Source organism: Denticeps clupeoides, chromosome 5, assembly GCF_900700375.1.
Source record: "Denticeps clupeoides chromosome 5, fDenClu1.1, whole genome shotgun sequence".
In the NCBI taxonomy this organism is placed as follows: Eukaryota; Metazoa; Chordata; class Actinopteri; order Clupeiformes; family Denticipitidae; genus Denticeps; species Denticeps clupeoides.
Window position 1 is genome coordinate 8,739,760 of NC_041711.1, and position 18,855 is coordinate 8,758,614.

An 18,855-nucleotide genomic window follows, 5' to 3' on the forward strand; every position below is an offset into this window, starting at 1 on the left:
AATAGCTCCTCTTTCTTAACAGAAAATTAGCATGAACTGAAAAATGTGCGCTGACAAATCACATGTAAGAATTTTTTTTTTGCATTAGACAGTTTTTTAATTTACAAAAAATACATTTGAATCATGAATCAGAATAAAAAAATCATTTTCATGTTTTACCAATGCAATAAACTAGCATTATGGATGGTTGTCTGAAAGGCTGACAGAAGCTGCTTTGATTTATGAATTTCTTGTGGAAATGTTTGTATGTATTTTATTATTATTAAAATGTTTTATCATTCATTTTGTAGTGTGAGAACGGTACCTTGTCTATCCTGTTTCGTGTTTAAATGTTGTGCAGTGGAGTGTAGTGACCTGGATGATCCTCAGTCCTGTAACAAGAACCAAGACCCAGGGCGCAGAATCCGGGCTTTCTGCGGGAGATGAGATTATTGACCCTCATGGAGATCTGGTGATTGATTATCTGCTTTCATTCAGGCAAGGTGGTATGGGGGGCGGGGTCTGGGTCGATACCCCCTTACCTGAGCGCTGCAATCACGGAGCCACTCCCACTGAGGCTCATTTCCATATTCATGTGATCAATTTCAGGATACATTTTCAATTATTTAAATTTCATGTTAAAAGTTAGTCTTCTGATAAAAAGAAAACATGTAAAGGGATAAAGTCCTGACAACAACAGAATCTAAATTCTCGTCAGCAAAACTGATGTGACTTTTACACTTAAGTGAATTGATTATTTAATTTATTAACATTTTTCAATAGTAAATATGAAGGATACATTTTGGAATTTTTTTAAATAAACAATTCGTCACATTGTAAGATCTTAAATTAAATCTTAAAAATAATAATAATACGACGTGGAATACTAAAAGACAGGTTTAAAGTGTCCCTTTAAACGCTCTGCAGATCTCGCGAAAATGATTCATTCTGCTCCAAATTGCATATTGATCTCTGGACACCGGTATGCATCGCTATTGGCGTTTTTCGTTCCTGCTGGTTTCAGCCTTGCACTCGAGCACATGACGTTATAAAATTTATCAGGCGAGTAAAATGTGAAGTTATTAAGTTATTCCGTTCGACTTGTAATTTTTTACAATGAATTTATACTGAACCTGTTTCGAGTGAATAATAAATTAATCGAGTTGTAATAGTGGAACGGAGCAGCAGCAATGTTGTCCCTCATTTGTTTAAATGTATTAGGGTGAAATCATTTTAAGTTAATGTGCAACAATTGCGTTTATTTCGTCCATTTGTTTGCTCTCTGCCAATTAATACCCGCTATGTTCGTCGAATTAGTTGCTGTATATAATATATTATACTAACGGCCACCGTGTACATGAATGTATAAATAGCTTTAGACCAGTGTCTGGTTTATGTTAACATTTATTTTTCGGAAAACTCCCCAATGAGCGGCTCTGGGGGGGGTCCAGGGCTCTGATTGGCCGCCGCACCCTTCCTTTCCCTTTCGGAATGCGCGGTTTGTCGGGTGGGGGGTGTTATTGGGAATCACGTGGACTTGACCGAACCTTGGGTGGGGGTCGCAGGGAGACGCGTGGACAGTCCGCGCCGCTGTCCGGCAGAGGAGACACATCTGAAATTCGGCCGGAGGGCAAACGTGGGGATTGTGGGGAAGCCTGGACGCGCCATGGCAGAAGGTGGGTGTTTGGGTGGGTGTGGGGCTGAGTCAAGGTGCGCGGTTAGAAAGTGTGAGGATGCTGGGATGTGGAGGGGGGGGGTGGGGGGGTCAGGGTATGTATCGCGGAGTCTTCCGACATTTCCGTGGAGCAAATCTTCCGTCTCGGCCCTCCCACTCCGAGCGACCCCCCTTTGTTCGTTCCCGAGACCCCTCAGTGTCTCACACGAGAGCGGGGACCAGGGCCACTGTCGCCAAGATGGGCTCCATGTCCAACGGGGACTTCAGAGGTTGAGTACAAACTTTTTCGGCGGTAGATCTCGTTTCTGCGCTTTTCCTGCGTTCTTCTGTGCGTCGCTTCGTAAATAAACGCGCGCGTTTCGGTCTGTCCACCTCGGTATATACGCGCCCCGCGTTTTAAAAACGCTCCTCTGTAGCTGGAACTTTTTTATTTTGGACCAACTACTTATTCGATTCTGATCATTTTTTTATAGTAAACGTATTCTTTTTTGGTTCTGGGTAACAGTACTTCAAACAACAGATTTCAGAAAATGTCCCTTCACTTATGTGTTTACTTACATTACATTTACAGCATTTATCAGACTTATGTGTTCACTATGCCTATAGGTTAAAAATCAAAGATTCTTTTTCTTTTATTTCATCAGAAGCAGTGCTTTAATTCAGAACAGGATTTATTTTGCGATATTTTCAACGTTGGCATTGTGGTGGTCATTGTTCTGTGAAATTCTCCAGGGGGCTGTTCCAAAACCGAGGAAGAAGAAGGGCCAAGCGCAGAGGAAGGCCCTCAGTCCTACCACGGCACGGGCGCGTGTAAGTGGTTCAACGTGCGCATGGGTTTCGGCTTCCTGTCCATGACCAGCAGAGAGGGCGTGGCGCTGGACACTCCACTCGACGTCTTTGTGCACCAGGTGAGTGGCCATGGGCGGCGGGCCTCTTCATTCACATGCAAACCGGGGCGCCGCTGCATTCGAATGCCTTCCCCTCGCCTCCTGCTGTCGTGGCCAGAAGGGCCTTTCTGTCCTGGAGGGACGTTTTACTTGAGGTCCTTGATGCCGATAGGATGTTAATATATTTTTTAAAGTTGCTCTTTTGTTTATCGGTCTCAGTAAACCAGGTTCAGCCCCTCGCATGGTTGGGAGAAGGCAGCTTCGCACATTAGTGAGAGGCTCCGCTCTGTCTTCTACCTTTCCATTGATAAGATAAAGGCCCGGTGGTCCCAGCCCCCCCCCCCATTCCAGGTTCCTGCTATAAAGTCATTAGAAGCTTCCACCACCCCCACGCTGGCCTATATGTATGCTAATAGAGCCTCTGACTTTTCCTTAAGCCATTTGCTCCCTTAGGGGGCCAGCCAGTCTGATCTCTACATCATTCTTGAGTTTCTCCCAAATATATTTTAGGTGACTGGCTGAGAGTGTCTTTTTTTAAGGGTTTTGAAGCACTCCGAAGAGATATCGATTGAAGATATGACTTATTGATCAATGACCTATTGATAACAGCACAATGGTATTGGAATGAAGGAGTGTGTTGGGAAGGAATCCCTATGATGTCATTGATTGAGTTAACTCCAGATTTCATCTCTGTAGCATATGATATTTTGACATTCTGAGGCAGTGCTCTGCATGACGGGACAGGGCATGTCCTCTGTACATGGGTGTCCTGGCCTCAGCGATGGATGTACAGGAGTGGTGGCAGCGGGCTTAAGCTGCATGTCAGGGAACATTAACTCTTGGGGACTGGTGGCCTTTGTGAGGTAGACAAAGGGGAGCTGCATCCCAAATGAAGCTCTCCCCCAGCCACGACCGACCCCCCCGTCTCTCTCGGCCATTGTCCTCTATTGCTCATCACTCTGTTCCTTTGATGTCTTCTTCATCTCCTCTTCAGCTTCTGTGTTGCCATCACAAGGGCTGCCGATGCCAGTGAAGGGGTTCTGTGCCCTCGGCTTTGCGACGGGTGCGCAGTGTGGGGATGTTGGGGGGCAGGTGAGGGGGAGTGGACCGTGGTGGGAGGGGGAGGTCACACGTGTTTGAGGGAAATGGGCTAACGGTCACTGTGATTGACACACAATGGGTGACTGTGAAAAGGGGACACAGCATCTGCCTGAACGCCGATGCGGGTATTGTATCACACCTCAGCACCAGTATCTGGGGGAGTTGATTCCATTATTGTTATTATTTAATACTCTGTTGGGGGTTTATGTGAATCGATTGGAAGCTAGCTTTCTTGGAAGAATTTGGGCGGGGACTGTTCGGTGCCACCAGAATGTGGGATGCTGCAGGGACATCTGAACTGCTGGACTTCTGTAAGACTGTTAGGGTTTGATGGTGTGAGTTACTGTGGGTCTGTGTGCTTGACTACACATCAGCCTTAACAAAGCTGAAACTTCTGTCCTCAGCTGGAGTGTCTCTGGACATGGCACGTGGAGGACATGCACCAGCCCCTGCTGTGTGATTGGACTGCTCACTATCTCCTGACTGCATGATGAAAGACAAAACTTGTTTTATTCACACACCTCCTGCGGAGTCATTGAGAAATGTTGTTGAGATGACAGAAAAACACAATTAGTAATGCTAGTAGGGAAGTTCTAGTAAGAAACACTAAAAGAAGTCAGTGGGGATATCAATACAGCACGACACGCTGCAGAGTTGTATAACAAAATGAAAATGATGCAAAATGATGGCAATTTGACCACGCATCTGTCCTGTGCACATAAAAATATGGGGAATGTCTCGAAACGACTACCTACCTCCACTCTGTCCCAGCATCCTCTCCACTCCCAGTGTTAGGAGGCCAAAGGTTCGATGGGATGAAGGGGGAGGGGGAGTGTGTGTGTGTGTGTTTCTTTGGAATGCAGTGTCTTTGATGGGGGATGGGAGAGGTTTATCTCATCAGATTAGCACTCATTTAACCCCCTCCCATTTTTAAACAAACCACACACACACAAAGACTCACAATTCGTGTGCATTTGCATCACTTTATAAAATGTCCCTTTTTAAAAAATGTCCCTTTCTGCAAATGGTCTTGCTGTGCATTAAACAATCTGACTTCATCAGAATCAAGGATAGATCGATAGATTCATTCATTATTACACATTAACAGTGGTAGGCAAAGACTCAAAACATTGTTATATTAACTGATGTGGCTTGTCTTTTGCTCCTCTCCCACAGAGCAAACTGCACATGGAGGGCTTCCGTAGTCTGAAGGAGGGAGAGGCTGTGGAGTTCACCTTTAAGAAATCCTCCAAAGGCCTCGAGTCGCTGAGGGTGACTGGGCCCGGTGGTGCACCTTGCGTGGGGAGTGAGAGGAGACCTAAAGGCAAGAATGTCCAGAAACATCGCTCAAGAGGAGACCGGTGAGTTCTTTTTTTTGCGGGGTAAAAATGCAGTGACGCTCCTTCTGATCGTGTGTAATTCAGTTATGTCATCTCATTCCCCACCCCCACCTTAACCTCCACCCCTGGGGATGCTGAGGGTCACACACACAGGCTTGACGTGTGACCTGGATCGATAGCTGTTTAAAAATATCTGCCCAGTGGGGCATTTATACTCGCCATTTCGCTCTGTGCCCTTCCCCCCGCCATGAGCAGACCTGAACGTGGTTTTGTGACCAGAACAGAGGCCATCAAGTTTCATCCTCACTGCAGAGGTCACCATAACGTGTGTGTATAAAACCTACATTCTCGGGATACTGATAGAATAATAAGAAAAATAGGAGTAAGTATGCTACACTTGGTGAGGTCCTCAAGCTATAGGATATCAGGACGTGGCTCCTCTCTTCTGCTTCAGGTCTGTCCTGAATTTGGGCCCAGGTTATCCATCTATCCAGAAAAAAAAAACAAAAAAACAAATGTGAGGATTACACTGTAAAAACAAAGCTTAGTCCGGAATCCCCAAAGCCTGGGAATCTGCTCATCTAAGAAGCTTGAGAAGCGCCGGACTTGTGAGCAGCCGCGGTTGAGGCGGGGCTTGCCAGGGTTTGTGTGCCGTGCTGTTAACTCTGATTAGGGTGAAGGGCGCGGTGTTAGCCCCAAACAGACCAGGTAGGAAAGTGCTCAAGTCGTTTCCCCAAAGCACACAAAACCTCAACTGGCCATTTTAACTGATGGATGCACCAGCTTCTATGAAGATTTTTGCAACATTTGCTAATGTTTGAGCACGTTTCCTGAGCTTTCAATAAGTATGTTCCTATACGCTGCGCTGTTGCGAATGTGGTAAGATGCCACAGTGGTGGTTCTCCACTTCACAGCATGACCTCTGTTGTGGCACAGAATGGAAGTAAAAAGCTGAAATGACCTGTTCCATTTAACTGATAACAGATGTAGGCTCTTGCAGAAGGTCATGGGTTGCTGTTGCCTTAGCAACTGCATGTGCTCATGGGTGAAAGCGTAAGGACCTGAAGCTTAGCAGTTTAGGGGTGAGAGGTGGGAGTTGGGTGGGGTCAAAGTTCACAGGTTGTCACCACTGGAGATTTCAGAAGACAAAAGGCCTCTTTCCCCCTTTTCCTGCATACATTCATTCTAATCAAGCACACACACACACACACACACTGCTTTAGTGAATGGGTAGGTCAACAGCAGCAGTATATCAGGCCTCCAGGGACTCCTCACGTCCTCATTTACATTAACATCAATGCAGCAGTGTCACCACGGTGACAGCTCCACACCCACTGTCCATCTGCCACTCACGGGCAGACTTACGCCTGCATGCACACGTGCCGGGGTCAGTGACAGGGACCCCCATCCATACGCTGACCCTGATGGATGGCCAGAAGCTGCTTACAACATGACGCAGTTTCACAGTGATGCTTCTATTATTTAGTACAGCAGGGATTCAAATTGGTGTAAAGAATAAAGAAGAAAACCAAGAACAAGCACAATTTTTTTACCAAATAATAAAAAATATACAAATCAACCCAAAAGTGATTTTCTTGCACTAAATGTCAAATGTTTTTTCCATGAAGTATTGAATTAGCTTTCCCCAAGTTCTAAACATGGTTCTATGGTTCTAAACAGTAATGAATTAACAAGTCAAAACAAAAAACCTCCCTCGTACACAGGTAATGGATGTAGACATCAGAACTAATTTTCAATTAAAATGATTCTTTATTATACCACAAATGCATAATTATAATGTCAGTTATCCCAAACACCCCCCACCCCAGTATCACAGGTTTTCTTGTGAGCCGAGGCGTTACAGGAAGCTGCCCTCTAGCGGATTTTCACTGCAAGTGCACACATTTTGGATTGGAGTTGAAATGAATGAGAGAATAATTCAAGGACTTCCATGGGTCATTTGTCAGAGTGACATCATATATCACACTTCTTCCTTTAGGTGCTATAACTGCGGGGGTCTGGACCACCATGCCAAAGAGTGCAAGCTGCCTCCACAGCCTAAGAAGTGCCATTTCTGCCAGAGCATTTCCCACATGGTTGCCAACTGCCCAATCAAAGCACAGCAGACCTCGCCCGGCTCTCAGGGAAAGCCTTTGTCGCAAAAGGGTGTGGAGCATGGGCAGAGCCACTCTCCTCCTCCACCTGGAAGCTCTGAGTGATGGTCGTGGCACTACAAGGAGGAGGGAGGAACCAAAGGCCTTGAGAACCAATCACTTCTCTTCATGTTCCGACCAGTGCTGCTCTTAGAACTACCTCAGGTTTATTATAAATTGCCAGAAAGATGAATGTTTTTAATCTTTTCTGATGGTGTGACTTTCAGGAGAATCAGGGAAATGCAAACATCAGAGTATATGTTGCCAGGTTATCTTCCTTTTGAGTTTTTTGAGATGTTTCACTCTTCTTCCTGATTGTTACACATATCAGTCCGACAGAAGCAGAGGTTGTGTGAGAACTCCTCTGCTGTGAATGTTCCACCGTTTATTTCTTCATGGTGGGAGGGCAGCCGCTGATGTTATAATCAAGGTCACCTAGAGCTAAATGAATGTTAAACTTCAGAAAGCCCACTTTGTTACATCTTTATTAAAACAATAGAAAACAATCACACAGGGATTTTATTGTATTTATATCATTTGTGTAATGAAAGGCTGTAATTAAATGGTGCACAAATACTTACTTAGCATGTGGACCTTGCACATCAGGAGTGATGATGATGAGCATCATGCCTTCAAAAACAAGAGAAAGCTTGAAAGAATTTCTCATCTTTTCCAGCTTCATGTGTGAATTTATATCCAAAATCTCACAAGTCCTATTTGTGGCACCATGAAAGTGCAGCCTAGAGTAGTGTTACAATCATCTTTGATAGTCTGTTCTCTCAGACCGGATGCTGGACTGTAATGTTGGTGTATTTTATGGTCGTGGCTTTGGGGATCTGTGAAGAAGACTTTCTGTAGCATTGTAGTTCATTAAATCTGTCTCTGTTTTGAAGCATGAGGTTCTTCCGGAAGAGGTAGACCTAGATATTTAACAGCCTTTTTTACTCCCGTTTTAAGGAGAAGCTGGAATACATTTTACCCAATTAATATATATGAGTAGATATTTCTTAAGTTCTTAAAAAAATCCCATAGTATTTATTTACAGCCATCTTTAAGTACAGCTTCTCCTCAGAACTGATGTCTTTGTCTCTCTCCAGGTACCTTGTTTCACCCAACAGTTGCCTTCTTCTATTGTTGCTTTTATGATGAATCAGATGTGTGTTTTTTTTCTTTTCTGCTATGCACAGTGTGAATCCTGACAGCCATGCCAGCTATGCAGCTGTGTGAAAGTGAATGCAATGTTGCAACTCTGCACTACTCTTCAGTTAACATTTGTGTTTTTGATTTGTATTCAATTCTGTGTTCTACACAACAGGAAAAGGTCTATTGTATTTTGTAAGACTATTATTTGCATTTGTTTTTTATTCAGGGATCTGGAATATGGAATCTCAGGGAAAGTTCAGATTGAATTAAATGTTATAAGACAAATATCTATTAATGTTAGAATGACTTTTCTTTCTCAAACATTTTCTGACTGAAACATAAAATCTTACGTTCAGAATGTAATAATGCGCCGGCTTCCTTTTATTTTTTTAAAACTGCTTTGAGGATGTTAATATAATGTTATTTATGAATTTAGGCAGTAGTGGTATCATATAGCATTAGTGTAATAATAAAATCTGGATTTAATGTCTACTTGCCAAATAGGTTGATTATATAAAAAAGCTGGAGGTTCTTATGTTTTAAAGCTTTTGATAATTCTGTAAGGCATTTTATTGGTGAGAAATGACCAACAAATTATACAAGTATCAGACTTTCTTTGCTACCTCAGACTATCACTAAAAAGGGGGGAATTAATTCACCATTCAATGAAAATCATTACAATATACCAATGCCTTAAGAGTATTTCTACTTTCTGCTTATTGGCTATAAACATGCTTTTTATTTTCAGTGTCTAATTACACAGAGAATATGTGTTTTTAGTGTTAATATTTTTCACCTAATTTGATGGTGGCATTTAATGTTTTGTTTCAGCAAAGTAAAATTACATTTCAATACAGTTCCATTGATGATGACAATTTATTGTATTATTTTCCATTACATATTGATATTGATACTTGCTAAACTGGAACATAGGTAATAGTTACATTTAGACATATTAAATATCCATATTTTGCCATTCAATATCATTAATGATAATTAAAATACAACCAAAAATAAGTTTGTGATTACATAAAAATACCTCAATTAAATGAATGCATTTTGCTGTTTAACTGCCTTTCAGCCTGTAGGAGGAGAATAGATTTCAGAATGTAATGGCACACTAAGGGCAAGTCTTCCTCTTGGACAGAATAGACTTTACTTTCCTCAGGTTTAGCTGTGCTTGTATGTCTGAAGGTCACTTTGTAAAGTAAATGTATTTCTTGCACAGGATAAAGAGACCCGTGTTTCGTACCATGAATCACAGTGTTCAGGAATTTTACATGAATGTAAATGTTTTTATGGCAAACATTGATGTAATGCATGCAGGACTCATAGAGGGGAAATAGTTTTTTAATAACAGCCACATCTTGTTCCTCATTAATAAAAATCTCTCAAATGAATAAAAAGATAAAACCGGTTCTTTCGATTTAATCAAAGCTTTCAAATGTGTGCAGCATTACACTAAAAAAGAATTGCACAAAGGTTTAAGTAAATGAAATGTCTATGAGCATTGTGCATGAGGTTGAGGCCATTTCAACATATCTAGCGTTGAAGTATCACAGTACTCTCCAGTTTCATCACTGTTTGGTCTTTCATTTATTTTCGATACTTAAAGACATATCAGTTTTACAAATTGTTTACACAAACAATTGTTTACATAAGTGAGCAGCACAAACAGAAATAACAGAAGCTACAAATTCAACAAATTAAAATGTTTTATTTATGCACAAAAATACACATAAAAACAAAACTTGAATTATTTAGTATGACTGATTTATGAACTGATTAATATGAATAGATTAGGTTTTATTTGTCACATATATGATGTACACGTGCAACATGCAGTGAAATGTGTAAAAGCAACACAGAACACAAAATTGGCAAAACACAACTGAAATACAGTCTAAGTCTGAGGATACGTGGACAGGGATGAAGGGTTGATGTAGGGAAGGAAATAGGATCCACCCACCTTAATTGGGATTAAGACGAAGTGACAAATTTGGATATGGCGCCACCTCGTGGGCGAGAGGCGCAAGGACGTTAAAATCTGGTTTTAAATAATCCCACTGAACTACGCACTTGACCACACACTTTTGATAGCTTTTGACTAAATCAGAATAATGCATTTGCACATAATTGTATTTGGTCACAGGCTAGTGATAGCATCCATTGCACGTTATTTACTTCCATGTCTGGACTGAAGGAGCTGCCTTTAATCTCATTGTTCATCTTGTCTACTGTCTCAGACCTTGAGAGAGCCAGCTCTGCTCTCCGAACCAAGGAAATCATGGATTTGATCAACTGGTCTCTCAATGCGATTGACACCATCTTTTGGAAGAGAAATCCAGGTGTGGGGGAACCTGAGTGTCCTTCTGGAACGTATGCAGTGGGGTATGTCATGGACATTTGAATGGTGTGTCTTGCAGCTTTTTCCTTGGAGGACATCAAGGAAATCTACCTTTTCACAACCATGATAACAGGTCTTGCGCTGACTGGATTAGGCACTGACCTGGTTTATCGAAGATTTGAAATGGTGACAGCTCCAATAAAACCCCACTAGGCTGGCCGGGATGATTGAAGGAGTGGGCAGAGCTGTTGGCATTCAGACTATTGACTAACACTGACTATTAATTAAAAATTGGATGCCATCTTGGAGAAAGTCCCCCATCCAAGGCCTCTGTCAGCTTCATACCACCAGAGTTGACGGGCAGGTCTGCTGACCAGTGCCCCCACTGACTGCAGGACCAGATGGCTATAAATGAGCAGCAAAAGCAAATTAATTTTAAAAAGATGAACTGACTTTTTTGTAAAACAAGACAAACAATCTGTTTGTGTAAGCAATTATCTTATTTCCACATTGACACAGTTACAGAAAATATATGGGTGTTAGTAGCCTAGTGGGTAACACACTCGCCTATGAACCAGAAGACCCAGATTCAAATCCCACTTACTACCATTGTGTCCCTGAGCAAGGTACCCTTAGGTGCTCCAGGGGGGGACTGTCCCTGTAACTACTGATTGTAAGTCGCTCTGGATAAGGGCATCTGATAAATGCTGCAAATGTAAATATGCACTGGAACAAATGTCCAGGATGCTGCATTTTCTTTATATTTTTGGGGTTTTGCTGCATTAGATGAAAATATATAACATGAACATGACAGCGAAAAGGGAATAAATACAAACTCTATTAACTGGGAATAGAAAATTCAGGAAGAAATCATTTTAATACTGGTGCACTTTTCTGATTGAGCTGCAATGCATTCAAATGTCTGTAATTTTACAATGCACGTCAATATCCTGCTATGTATTAGAAATAAATCTCTGTAACTGTGTCAATGTGGTAATAAGATAATTGCTTACACAGAGGTTGTTTGTCTTGTTTTACAGATTTCGAGGTTAACAGGCTCAGTTCATCATTTTAAAATGAATTTACTTTTGCTGCTCATTTATAGCCATAGCAGCAGCTGTGGAAATTGGAGAAAAGCTTGCAGTGTTATGCCATTTGAGCTTGTACGCTTTGTGTCATGGGCCATGTACAGTTACTTTACAGTGTTATATAAGGCCAGGAATGAAAAAATATCTGACCACTGCTAACACTGAGCAATTCAATTATTTAAAGAAATGCTGTGTACAGAAAATGTAAACAATATCATCCAACATCAACAGTTTATTAGAGTCCTGTAGAGAAGAAGGGGAAAACGAAGGATGAAGGTGGACGCCTAGATGTGATGTAGACACCTAAGTGGTGACTACTGGCAGTGGTTTCCTAGTGATTAAGGAAGCGGCCCTGTAATCAGAAGGTTGCAGGTTTGAATCCCGATTTGCCAAGGTGCTACTGAGGTGCCACTGAGCAAAGCACCGTCATGGGTCATGGCTCATGGTTGGGTCATGGCTGCCCACTGTTCACCAAGGGTGATGGGTACAAGCAGTGTGCACTGTGTGCTGTGCTGTGTATCACAATCACTTCATTTTTACTTTACTATCGCTAATGCTTCAGGTCACATGCCACCTAATATATGGCGGTTTGTGATTTGAACCCTTCGGTTACAAGTCTGCTTCTTTACCTGCTATAATTGATCTATGCGACGATTTAAGGCCAAATGCATTAAGCACTTTGAGAACTGGGCCAGTAAAATTTAATTCGGCCTGTTTTCACTACTTATACAATTGTCTTCATTTTTTCTCATCATCTAAGTGTTAGGGTGAAAGACGACACACATTTAAAGATTTTAACTTTTTATTTTTCTTTATTTAGATGTCATTTCTTCTCCAAACAGAAGAGCAGTAAAGCATTGGGTCTAGACGGCGTCTCCTCTTCCTCCCTCAAAACCTGTGCTGACCAGCTGGCTCCAGGTTTCACTCACGGACTGTCAGCACTGGCGATCCTCAGGAACATGTCCTCTCCCCAGTTTTTATAAACCATCAACCTGCTCAATAGCAGCGTAAAAGGATGCCATCTCGGAGAAAGTCCCCCATCCAAGGCCTCCGTCAGCTTCATACCACAAGCGTTGAAGGACATGTTCACCAGGTTGGCCTTTCCACTTAACGAGCCTATTAGAGGCAGGAATAGGTGAAACCAACCTGGAAGATAAATATGTGGATGTTCTGTGGATCGTCTCTACCTTAAGGAAAAAAAGTCCAGTTGCCATGACTAAACTTTCAGACACTAGATAAGCAGCCATTCTGAAAACAGACTCCACAGGGAGTTGAACTCCACCCTGATCCTAAAGGTCAAGAGTGCCACCACTGGAGCCTTTTTTTTTGCTACTACTGTTTTTATTAAACTGTTAAAGGAACTACAGGTTAAATTGGTGCCAATTTGTGTCCAATTCATCTCCAATTGGCCTAGTTGTTTTGTGGGGGAAACCGGAGAACCCGGAGAAAACCCACGCTGACACGGGGAGATACACGCAAATTTGCAAATCTCCACACAGAAGGGACCGAAACTCAGATCTTCTTGCTGTGAGACAAGGTGCTAACCACAATGTCACCGTGCAGCCCATCACTAAATACTTACATTTAATTCATACGGTAATTTAATATCAAATGAAACATTAGAGCAGAAAATCTCCAAATTCCTCATTACTTAAACTATTTCATCTAAAAGATGAAAAAAATTACCAGACGTCGGTATTATGAGATGCTTTACAAGTATGTGTGTGTGTGCCAACGTGTTTATGTGTTTGTCCGGGTGTGTGTGAGTGTGTTTGTGTGTGTACACAGCTGTTTACAGCGCAGCCTGTTCTGTGGAGAGCAGGATGATTTGAAAAAGGTCGGCCAAGTGAATGAGACTAGTATGCCTTGCCGGTTTGTATGTAAAGGGAATATACTTTTAGTGTGTGTGTGTGTGTGTGTGTGTGTGGGAAGCGGGACACCATGGGGTAGATGTGCAGCAGCGGGGGGTAAAAAGTGCTGCTCTCTCGCTTGGGCTTGAGTTGTAAAAGTTGTCTGTTGGCTCCACCTGTGGACCTCAAGACCACTGAAGTGTCTCCTCTCTTTTCATCCTAACACCACAATAAACATACAGAACTTACATGTCACTGAATGCTACTACATTGAAGTTTAAGTTGAGCTTTATTCTCATTTCAGATATATACATGTTAGACAGTACATAGTGAAATAACGTTTCTCCGGAACCTGGTGCTACATGTAACATTTGAACAATTAGACAAAGTTACATACTGATATTGGTTGATTATTGAAATTCTGTAATTAGTGAGAGGCAGATTTAGGGGATCACCACTGTAAACGCTGAATAGTTTTAAAGCGTGAGTTTTAACATCAACCCAGCATCATGGCCTGTTCCTGTGTCGAGGGAGGAGGTCCATCATGTAGTTCTGATACGGACACAATGGTAGTAAGTGGGATTTGAACCTGGGACTTCTGGTTTATCGGCGAGTGTGTTACCCACTAGGCTACTACCACCTACCATGTTACAGTGACCAACTCAGCTACGTCCAGGACCTCACGATCTTCTCTACGGATCTTCTCCATATACCATGCTTTATGGTAGAGTGGCCATACTCCACTTCACATCTCTGACCACCACATTCTGTCCTTCAACCTCAATTTACCTATCGGATCCAAGACTGACCACCATCAATCACTCATTTGACGAAACCTTCACTCTGGCTCACCTTCATCAGTATCTTCCTGCACTCTTTCACATCTTCCAACCTCCAACTCGTTCTTCTCCTTACTCCTGGAAACCGCCACTAACACTCTCCTCACTTTCTCTTTCTATGGATCATCTCTGCCCTCTTTCTTCCACACCCAAAAAAACTTCTCCCCGTGCTCCCTGGCTATCTGAGACACTGAGCAGCAGTCGAAGGGAACTAAGAGCAGTCTGCTCCGTACATCATTTTTCTTTTGCAGTAAGATGAGAGCTCACCCAATCAGTTGGTTCATCAATCTTCTTGATAACATTCCATGCATGCATGCACGCATGCACTACCGGCTGCCCACTGCTCACCTAGGGTGATGGTTAAAAGCAGAGGACACATTTCGTTGTGGCACCATGTGCTGTGCTGTGGTTTCACAATGACGATCACTTCACCAAAATATTGTCAACCTGAAATTGAACAAATAAATGTGAATTGGCTGAAAGTCACTGACATTCATAGGAGATGTGGTGTCTGAGGAAGGACTGAGTCCTGACCCAAGAAAAACATGAGCCATAGCTGATATGGAGAGACCACAATGCAAAGATGGCGTGAGGCATGAGGGATGGTGATCTACATGGCATAGTTTATCCCTAGATTGTTGCTGGAACAGAAAAATGAGCAGCAAGAGAGTCGTTTCCAGATAATGAAGAAGATCCTCATTTCCTAATGTCATCATAGCAGTTGCTTTCTGAAAATAAGCAGACATGTATTTGTTTAGTTACTTCATGCAAAAGGCTGAAAAAACAGTGATTTTTCTGAAAAAAGAATTTAATTAAAACTGTCTGCACCAGACATTGTGATTGGTGAATGGTGTGATGATGTCATTTCCACTAATGCCCCCTCAACTTGTATAGGCTGCTCTCCTCCTTGTCCCGCCTCTCTCCTCCTCATTAGCATTTGAAAGCTACAGACATTCATACAGAAAACGGCCACTTCTACACTGTAGAAGCCTACATGACAAATGTTTAACACACAATCATGATTAAAAATCATAAAGAGGACAATACATTCACACAGTGGTGCAAGCAGTCCTTTTCAAAACTACAGAACACAAGCTAGCGTACATGCAGGCGTACCTCTTCCTGATCCAGCATCTGCTGCTGTAGTTTCTCCACAAGCTGAGGCTCATCATCCTACAGAGAAACAGGAAATGAATATATGTGGTTATCACAATTTTATCAAGGAAAAAGTTATTTATTTAAAAATAAATTTAAATCAAAACTATGTGAACAAAACACATTTCAAAAGCCATGCACATAAACAAATATTACCAAAAAACTCTGCAGGACCATGTCTGATGATTAATAAATTCCACATAAATCAGCAGCCCGATACACAGTGTAAAAATCGCACACCTGCCGCGCGCCGAGAGCACCCGAAAAAGGGCAAAAACATTACCGTAACACAGCCTTCATGCCCGCACGTATGGTGTGTGGTGAATGGTGTTGATGAAGTTATTTCCACAAATGCTCCCACAATTCTACAGGCTCAGACAATTCAAAAAACCATTCAAATCAATCAATGCGATCGTGAGATATTCCTTTGCGTATTGTACAGAATTACAGGCAAAACAGTTCAGAACACAAGACAGACGCTGCTGTTTCTGTAGATTCCGAAAGAAGACCAAACTATGATGGCGCGGCAAAGAAGCAAGTTTTTACAATTGAAGAGGTGCTGGATGTTCTAGTGCAACACAGAGGTCCAGCTATTTGTCCTGTCGAATCTTCATCTGATGAAGAGGATCTCCTGTGCGCACAAGAAATTGAGGCATATTTGGATCCCTTCTTCTGAAAGGTATGTACTCTCTGTCGTAGAATTTATTATTAAAGAACAAATTTTCCTATATTTTTTTGTTATACAGGGAGTGCAGAATTATTAGGCAAATTAGTATTTTGTCCACATCATCCTCTTCATGCATGTTGTCTTACTCCAAGCTGTATAGGCTCGAAAGCCTACTACCAATTAAGCATATTAGGTGATGTGCATCTCTGTAATGAGAGGGGGTGTGGTCTAATGACATCAACATCCTATATCAGGTGTGCATAATTATTAGGCAACTTCCTTTCCTTTGGCAAAATGGGTCAAAAGAAGGACTTGACAGGCTCAGAAAAGTCAAAAATAGTGAGATATCTTGCAGAGGGATGCAGCACTCTTAAAATTGCAAAGCTTCTGAAGCGTGATCATCGAACAATCAAGCGTTTCATTCAAAATAGTCAACAGGGTCGCAAGAAGCGTGTGGAAAAACCAAGGCGCAAAATAACTGGCCATGAACTGAGAAAAGTCAAGCGTGCAGCTGCCAAGATGCCACTTGCCACCAGTTTGGCCATATTTCAGAGCTTCAACATCACAAGAGTGCCCAAAAGCACAAGGTGTGCAATACTCAGAGACATGGCCAAGGTAAGAAAGGCTGAAAGACGACCACCACTGAACAAGACACACAAGCTGAAACATCAAGACTGGGCCAAGAAATATCTCAAGACTGATTTTTCTAAGGTTATATGGACTGATGAAATGAGAGTGAGTCTTGATGGGCCAGATGGATGGGCCCGTGGCTGGATTGGTAAAGGGCAGAGAGCTCAGACGCCAGCAAGGTGGAGGTGGAGTACTGGCTTGGGCTGGTATCATCAAAGATGACCTTTTGGGGCCTTTTCGGGTTGAGGATGGAGTCAAGCTCAACTCCCAGTCCTACTGCCAGTTTCTGGAAGACACCTTCTTCAAGCAGTGGTACAGGAAGAAGTCTGCATCCTTCAAGAAAAACATGATTTTCATGCAGTACAACGCTCCATCACACACGTCCAAGTACTCCACAGCGTGGCTGGCAAGAAAGGGTATAAAAGAAGAAAAACTAATGACATGGCCTCCTTGTTCACCTGATCTGAACCCCATTGAGAACCTGTGGTCCATCATCAAATGTGAGATTTACAAGGAGGGAAAACAGTACACCTCTCTGAACAGTGTCTGGGAGGCTGTGGTTGCTGCTGCACGCAATGTTGATGGTGAACAGATCAAAACACTGAAAGAATCCATGGATGGCAGGCTTTTGAGTGTCCTTGCAAAGAAAGGTTGCTATATTGGTCGCTGATTTGTTTTGTTTTTTTTGTTTTTGAATGTCAGAAATGTATATTTGTGAATGTGGAGATGTTATATTGGTTTCACTGGTAAAAATAAATAATTGAAATGGGTATATATTTGTTTTTTGTTAAGTTGCCTAATAATTATGCACAGTAATAGTCACCTGCACACACAGATATCCCCCTAAAATAGCTAAAAATAAAAACAAACTAAAAACTACTTCCAAAAACATTGAGCTTTGATATTAATGAGTGTGCACGGGGCGTGTCCCTTATCACAGTCCTGGGTCGTGGGTTCAACACATTCCCTCTCCAGGCTCCTTCGGCACGGCTAGTGATCCTCACGGGCTAACGAGCGTCAGGTGTGGCTGGTTTAGTCTAATCCGCCTCATTATAAAAGACCCGTGTGATCCAGAGTCTACAGAGCGATTCTCCAACGCGACTACCGGAGTCTGAGCCCCTTTGTGTCTGTCAAGTGTGGTTGTGTGTACGAACGCCCCAGACCCCTGCGGAGTCTCACAAACCTGCCTGGCCGTTTGTGCAGGAGCGCTCGTGAGGAGGACCCCGCCGACGAGCGCCGCACCAGCCCGAGGGTCGAGTGGGACTCCGTCCCTTCCCTCGGTTCAGCGCAAGGCGCCGTGGTTTTGTTCTTTGGACTTTTGACCTTTTTTCCCTGACGTATTTTTGTTGTAAATAAACTGTTTTCCCCTTGTCACCCTGCCATCCGTCATTTTTCCCAAACAAGACTCCGGCGTGACACCTGCTGTGCTCTTCTTGGGGTCGGAAGCGCCGTTTATCTTCCTCCCTCAGGTTAATCTGCATACTGGGGACAACAGATTCCCTATAATAAGTGCGTTCAAACGGACGGGGCACCAGCAACATTTTACAAAAACATTGAAATGGACGATTAATGTCGTCCAAATAAAAAACTGCATCTTTAAGGTTACTCCATTTAAACTGCAGTCCCCCTTCACTGACCCCACCGCTGCCAGCCCTCTCTGCGTTTCATTTTGCTCCACATTGCGGAAGAGAGGAGGGAAAGAGTGCAGCCTGAATTGAGGACTTTGCATGACAAACCGCTGATCTGCACGGGGACAGACAAGAGTGGAGGAACCTTTTTCCTGGTCTGGGGATGTCGGGTGGCGTACTGACCTCTCGCTGCTTCCTGTATTCTCTCTCCGGCGCGGATGTCTCTCTCCTGGCTGGTGACCTGTTCCAGCCAACAAGAAACACAGGACATCAACATTAGGTTTGAGGTTGAGGTTGAAGTTTACTGTCATATGTACAAAGTACAGAGTAAAGAACAAAAAAAAATTCTTACTTGAAAACCCCTCCCACGTAG

At 42.7% G+C, this 18,855-nt stretch overlaps 1 protein-coding gene across 1 annotated transcript; it reads left to right on the forward strand.

The window, feature by feature from the left end:
• Positions 1 to 1,892: 1,892 nt before the first annotated feature.
• On the forward strand, positions 1,893 to 7,201 carry lin28aa (lin-28 homolog Aa). Its single transcript, XM_028979261.1, has 4 exons — positions 1,893 to 1,923; positions 2,387 to 2,562; positions 4,819 to 5,003; positions 6,982 to 7,201. Exons 1-4 carry the CDS (start codon positions 1,893 to 1,895, stop codon positions 7,199 to 7,201), a joined length of 612 nt encoding a protein of 203 aa, XP_028835094.1.
• The last annotated feature ends 11,654 nt before the right edge of the window (positions 7,202 to 18,855 follow it).

What these genes read in the sequence shown, in the direction of transcription:
- lin28aa (XM_028979261.1), top strand. Translation starts at nt 1,893, where the DNA reads ATGGGCTCCATGTCCAACGGGGACTTCAGAG. An exon ending in GTCCAACGGGGACTTCAGAG is followed by an intron (nt 1,924 to 2,386) that starts GTTGAGTACAAA and finishes GAAATTCTCCAG; the next exon opens with GGGGCTGTTCCAAAACCGAG. An exon ending in CATCGCTCAAGAGGAGACCG is followed by an intron (nt 5,004 to 6,981) that starts GTGAGTTCTTTT and finishes TTCTTCCTTTAG; the next exon opens with GTGCTATAACTGCGGGGGTC.